The sequence below is a fragment of the Pipistrellus kuhlii genome, unplaced genomic scaffold (genome assembly GCF_014108245.1).
Source record: "Pipistrellus kuhlii isolate mPipKuh1 unplaced genomic scaffold, mPipKuh1.p scaffold_m20_p_107, whole genome shotgun sequence".
NCBI classification, from domain to species: Eukaryota; Metazoa; Chordata; class Mammalia; order Chiroptera; family Vespertilionidae; genus Pipistrellus; species Pipistrellus kuhlii.
This window is the reverse complement of record NW_023425413.1, coordinates 87,057-93,056: the sequence shown is the minus strand read 5'-3', so window position 1 is coordinate 93,056 and position 6,000 is coordinate 87,057. Positions and strand designations below refer to the sequence as shown.

The 6,000-nt window shown below is 72.8% G+C and overlaps 1 protein-coding gene across 2 annotated transcripts in view; it reads left to right on the top strand.

The window, feature by feature from the left end:
* The window catches only part of AKT1 (AKT serine/threonine kinase 1), a 31,769-nt gene continuing 25,769 nt past the window's right edge, over positions 1 to 6,000 (top strand). Inside the window, exons 1-2 of one of the 2 annotated variants that reach the window (XM_036430311.2) lie at positions 1 to 176; positions 2,172 to 2,278. In XM_036430311.2, coding sequence (XP_036286204.1) covers positions 2,233 to 2,278 — 46 coding nt within the window. In that variant the 5' untranslated portion in view covers positions 1 to 176; positions 2,172 to 2,232. Of the gene's footprint in view, positions 177 to 2,170; positions 2,279 to 6,000 lie in introns of those variants that run through there. The other variant, XM_045578847.1, reaches the window with a different exon arrangement.

Below are 6,000 nucleotides of genomic sequence, written 5' to 3'. Positions count from 1 at the left end.
GCGGACGGAGCGGGCCCAGCGCGCAGCAGGCACCGGGGACGCAGCCGCGGCCGCCACGATCCCGCCGGCGAGGCCCGCCGACAGCGCCCGCCGCCGGCCCGGGCCGCGGGGATGCGGAGCGGCGGGCGCCGGAGGCCGCGGCCCGGCTAGGCCCGCGCCCCGCGGACGCAGCGCCGGTGAGTCCGCCCGGATTTCCTCCCGCGCCGCTTTGTTCCCGGCGGGCGAGGCCGAGCAGGAAGTGCGGGCGCCGGCGGTGCGGCGGGCCGTGCGGGCCCGGGCCCTCCTGACCTTGGCGGCGCCGCGGCCGCGGGCCCGGGCTGGGCGAGGGGCGCGGCCGGGCTGGGGCGCCGGGGCCGGGGCCGCAGCCGCCCGGGGTCCCGGGGCGCAGGGCCTTCGGGAGCGGCTGGCCGGCCGCGGTGCGGGTCCGAGGGGCCCGGAGGGAGACCTCACCCCGCGGGCCAGGTGTCCGGGGCCGGGCAGCCCACACCGGAGGCGCCTCCCGGCCCGCCGCTTCCCGGTGCGGTGGGCGGGGGCTGGGCTGGAGGCAGCTAGGTCTCCCGGGGCGGGGGAGGGGGGCAGATGGCCGGCCCGTGCCCGGGCCGGAGGGACTCCCCGCCCGCCCGCCCGCCCGCCCGGCTCAGGCCCCCGCCCAGCCGGGTCCCAGCAGCCGGGCTCCTGCCCCCCGGCCCAGGGCACAGCCCGCAGCCCCGTGTTCGGGGCAGAGGAAGGGCCTTCGGGCACCTCCTTGAAAAGTTGTGATTTTATAATAACGGCAGGCGCCTGCGGTCACGGCGAAGGCACGGGCGCAGGGGTCCCGGCCCGCGTGCTGAGTGCCCGGCGCTGCGTGTGTCCACAGACGCACACCCGCGTGCACACGGATGTATTTTTACACACGGGCTCCCGGCAGCTGTCCGGCTCTGTCAGCGCAGGCCCTCCTCCGGCCCGGCGGGGTAGGGGGCGCGGAGGCCAGCCCTCTGCCTCCAGGCCACGCCCACCCAGTGCCATCGGAGCTCTGTGCCCAGGGCTGGCTGAGCACGGGGGCACGGGGGGCACGTTCTCGGGCACAGGGAGTCTTCCCTGTTGTGGCGTCAGACGGGGGTCTAGCCGCCCATCGGCATTCAGCCTCAGGCAGTGCAAACCCACCTCCTCTGGGTGCCCAGCCCCTGCCGCAGGGGGCCAGTGAACCCCGGTGGCTAAAAATCCACATTGGGATCCATTCCAGGGTCCTCGGGGGTCTGCCCGGCCTGGGGGGTGTCTATCCAGGGCCTGCCCTCTGGAATCCCTGTCTGGAGGGTCGCAGAGGACTGGGATGCCGGAATGGGTGATGTGAGCAGGGTTTTGAGGGTGCCTAGGAGTTTGCCCAGCAGGGGAGCAGTGGGGAGGGCCATGGGAGATGATGGCCAGCGTGTCTGCTCAGAGGGCTGCTGGTGGGCCTGGCGTGGCGGGCGTCCGTCCGGCCTGCGTTCACACAGCCCCCCGCTTGTCGCTGCCCGGACCCTGTAATTACGGGTCTGCAGCCACCCTGGACGGGGTTCCCCACAGACGGGCCCTGTCTGAGCCTCTTTGTCGCCGACGCCCAGGCCGGACCCGGCTAAACCAGAGGTGCCGGCCCACAGGCCCATGAATGATGGAGATTCAGGCTGTGGGGGGCTGTGGTTTAGGAGGGCCCGGGGTTTCGTGAGGGCTCACAGCACCACCCCAGAGGGCGCCCAGTGCCCACGCCAGCCACCCACCCACACCTGGCCCTGCCTCTGGGTCTGATCGGCTCCCATCCGCAGTCGGGGGCAGGGAGGGGCTCTGTGCCCTGTCCCGGGGGCCACACCAGGGATGGGGCGGCAGGCATCCTCACCGGGGGGTCGGAGGTCAAGTGCCCTGGGCTGATGCAGCCGGTGGGGGCTGCCTGGAGGAGGTGGCCTTTGCCGGGTCGGCAGGCTCGGGAGGGCCTTGGGGAATGTGAGTGGTTCGTACAGATACGGGGATGGGGGAGTGAGCCTGGGCAGGGAGGTGCCCAGGGAGCTTCCAGGGCCTGGGGTCCGGGAGGGCGGGAGGCCCGGCCCAGGGAGCAGGTGGCGGGGACGGGCGTGAGGGGCAGAGACTGCGGGCAGCAGGGGCTCTGAGGGCCCGGCCGGGGCAGGCCTGGAGCCCGGCCTCACCGTCCCCTCCTCCCCCAGAGGCTGTGGCAGTGCTGGCTCCGGGAGACCCGAGGCGAGGAGCGTGAGCGCCCCTGGCACCATGACCGACGTGGCCATCGTGAAGGAGGGCTGGCTGCACAAGCGAGGTGAGAGCCGGGCCGGGGCGGGCGGCCGGGGGCATCCTGGGCACGGGGCTCCGTGGACTCGGGGCCTGTGGACCCCGGGTGGGGAGGGGAGCCGCTGGCGTGCGGCCGGCGGTGTGACCGCCTGGCGGGCCCTGTTGGCAGGACGGCTGTGCTGCCTCCCGCCCCCCTTTCCTGGAAGGCGGCGGGGACGCTGGGGCCGGTCCAGGCCTGGCACTGTGGCCCGGGGCACTGCCCGAGGGCTCCTGAGGGCAGGGCAGGGCGGCCTGGCCTGGCGCGGTGCCCACCTGGGGCCTGGGCTGGGCATGGCTGTGGGAGAGCTTGGGCACAGGGGCCAGGCGGGCGTGTTTGGGCTGCAGCCGGTGCCCGCCCCGCCTCCCTCCCCACTCCCTGGCCCCGTGCCCCGGGCAGGATGGGAACTGAGGGGCCCGGCCCCTCACCCTCCAGCCCTGCCCCTGCCCATGCCCACACCCACGTCCCCGCCCTCACCCAGGGCTCTGCTGCTCAGGGCCAGGCCGTGTGTGTGTGTGTGTGTGTGTGTGTGTGTGTGTGTGTGTGAGAGAGACAGGCCTGCCACCCCGTCCCTGGCAGTCACTCCCCCCTTCACCCTCACCCCTCCCCCTCCCAAAGTCCTGGTGGCCCCACGCCCCCACCCGCTCCCTCGCACGCCAGCTCTCCCCCAGGGCCACACCCCTGGGGGTCTGGCCCTGGGGGAGATTCAGAGCGGGGGAGGGGGTGTGGCACACAGGTTGGAGGCAGCGGGTGGCAGTGTGAGCGGGACTGCAGAGCCTGGCATGAGGGTGTGGTCAGCGTTAGTGCTCCCAGGCAGCTGCGGGGCACAGTCCTCGCTGGGCCTTGAGGTGGCGGCGAGGAGGCGGAAGGGCCTGTGGTCTGGGGGGAGACCTCTGCCTGGCTCCCCCAAGGCCCCTGGCTCCTGTTCCCCGGTCCCACTCCCTGTGGGAAGCCCCATCCGGTCCTGCCACGCTCCCGCCCCTCCCCTCCTGGGGCCTTGCCTCTCGACCTCGGCACACGTTTGTTGAGTGAATGTTAGACCAGGAGCCGGCCAGGAGGTGCTGGGGGCTGCCCCGCAGGCCGGTGTGCCGTCAGGGTGACGGTGTGTCCCTCAGGGTGACGGTGTGTCCCTCAGGGTGACGGTGTGTCCGTCAGGGTGGCGGTGTGTCCCTCAGGGTGACAGTGTGTCCCTCAGGGTGGCGGTGTGTCCGTCAGGGTGACGGTGTGTCCCTCAGGGTGGCAGAGTGTCCCTCAGGGTGACGGTGTGTCCCTCAGGGTGGCGGTGTGTCCGTCAGTGTGACGGTGTGTCCGTCAGTGTGACGGTGTGTCCCTCAGTGTGACGGTGTGTCCCTCAGTGTGACGGTGTGTCCCTCAGGGTGACGGTGTGTCCCTCAGTGTGACGGTGTGTCCCTCAGGGTGGCGGTGTGTCCCTCAGGGTGACGGTGTGTCCGTCAGGGTGACGGTGTGTCCCTCAGGGTGACGGTGTGTCCGTCAGGGTGACGGTGTGTCCCTCAGGGTGGCGGTGTGTCCCTCAGGGTGACGGTGTGTCCCTCAGGGTGGCGGTGTGTCCCTCAGGGTGGCGGTGAGTCCCTCAGGGTGACGGTGTGTCTGTCAGTTTGACGGTGTGTCCCTCAGGGTGACGGTGTGTCCCTCAGGGTGGCGGTGTGCCCGTCAGGGTGGCGGTGTGCCCGTCAGTGTGACGGTGAGTCCCTCAGGGTGACGGTGTGTCCCTCAGGGTGACGGTGTGTCCGTCAGGGTGACGGTGTGTCCCTCAGGGTGGCGGTGTGCCCGTCAGTGTGACGGTGTGTCCCTCAGGGTGACGGTGTGTCCCTCAGGGTGGCGGAGTGTCCGTCAGTGTGACGGTGAGTCCCTCAGGGTGGCGGTGTGTCCCTCAGGGTGGCGGAGTGTCCGTCAGGGTGATGGTGAGTCCCTCAGGGTGACACCTTCTGGAGGGCCCGGCCTGAGTCAGCCGAGGGGCTCCGAGGGTGCCATCCAGTGTCCCTCTCTGACGCCGGTCCGTGGGGCTCCGAGGGCCTTGGTTTCCCACCTGTGTGATGGGAGGGTGGCAGGGAGGCCTGGAGTAGGGCGTGTGGTGTGGGGGGGCCTGACCCGGGGTGCAGCCAGGGTGGGGGGAGCGGGGCGGGCCTGCCGAGCCCGGGCACCGGCCACGCTTCCTTGTCTGACCCGCGGTTCACGAAGGGCCTGCTTCCCGGCCCCCCCAAGCCTCCCAGGCTTCCTCCTCCAGCCCCTGGCTGACCCCCCGCCCGCCTGAGGCCTCTCGGGTGGGGGTGCGGGAGCTCTGGGCTGGGAGGGGTCCCAGGTCTGGCCCTGGGGGAGATTCAGAGCAGGGAGGGTGTGTGGCCCACTGTCCTCAGGCCTGGCCCTGCCCCCTCCCCTGGAGGTTAGGGAGCTGCTGTGGGCGTGGCCAGCACCTGCCCTCTGCGTGCTGCCAGGTCCGGCGCACGCGCGCACACACACACACACACACACACACACACACGGTACATGCACACAGTACATGCACACGGTACATGCACACGGTACATGCACACGGCCCCTCCAGACCTGGGGAAGTGTGAGCCCGCTGAGAGGCAGAAGGCTGGCTGGCGGTGTGGGCAGACCCTGGGCCTGGCTCCCCGGCCGTGGGGAGGTGGGCGGTGGGTGCCCCTCGGTGGGGAGTGGCCTGGGCTGTGTTCAGGGTCCGGCGCTGCTTTGGCCAGAGCAGCTGTGGGCAGAGCCCGCTCTGGGCGCACCTCGGCCTCCTGTGGGGGCGCCGGTGGGGAGCGGGGAGCCGGTCTCAGAAAGAGCTCCCTCTGCTGGAGGCTCGCTGCGGTGGGGTGGGCGGGCAGGCGCCCTTGCGGGGAGGGGGCCTCCTGAGCCCCAGCGGGTGTCCCCAGGGACCGCCGACGTCCTGAGCGTGAGCTGGACATCCGGTGTGACCACGGCCCCCGGGGGCCGGTGGGTGCTGTCGCCCTACTGCGCGCCGAGGCTGTGGTCTGCCTGTGCGCCCCCGGCTTCGGGGGGCTGAGGTCGCCCTCGTCAGGGGAGGACTCGGCCTGGTCCGCGGGGCGGGTTCGGGGCGCGCCCTGAGGCCACCTCCTGCCCGCTGTCCCTGCCGCCCCCCGAGTCCCACCTCAGAGCCCAGGGTGTGTGCCCACCCAGGGACTGGCCACCCAGACCAGGGGGCCAGGAAAGGGCGGGGGGCGGGCAGCAAGACAGGGGGACCCAGGGCCGTGGCTGGAGAGGACAGGCCTGGGGCACCTGGGTGGTGCAGGCCGGGGGCTGGCCCCGTGGCCCGGGGCGGAGCGGGCCGGGTGACCTCTCCGGTCATGTGGTGTGGGGGGGCCTGTGGTGGGGCCGGGGCAGCGAGGGGAGCCCGTGGGCGGAGGTCCCTGCGGGAGGGGTCACCGTGGGCTGCCCAGGCTGCTGGCGCTCCGGTCGGACCCTGGTGGTCTCAGTCCTCGTGGGGCCCTCGCCCTGAGCCCGTTCCTGGCCCGGCCTCCCCAGCTCCCGCCAGAAGAGGGCGCCCTGGCCGCCTGCGTGGGTCCCGGCACCCGGGGCAGTGCCTCCTGCCCCCCCCACCCCCCGTCTCCTTTCCCCTCCCCCAGGCGTGGCGGGCCGTGCCCCTCGCGTGGGAGATAGAGGCTCGGTGTTGCTCACAGCCCCGCTTGGTCAGGGGCCTGGGGGCCTGGGGGCCTGGGGCGAGGGGTGGA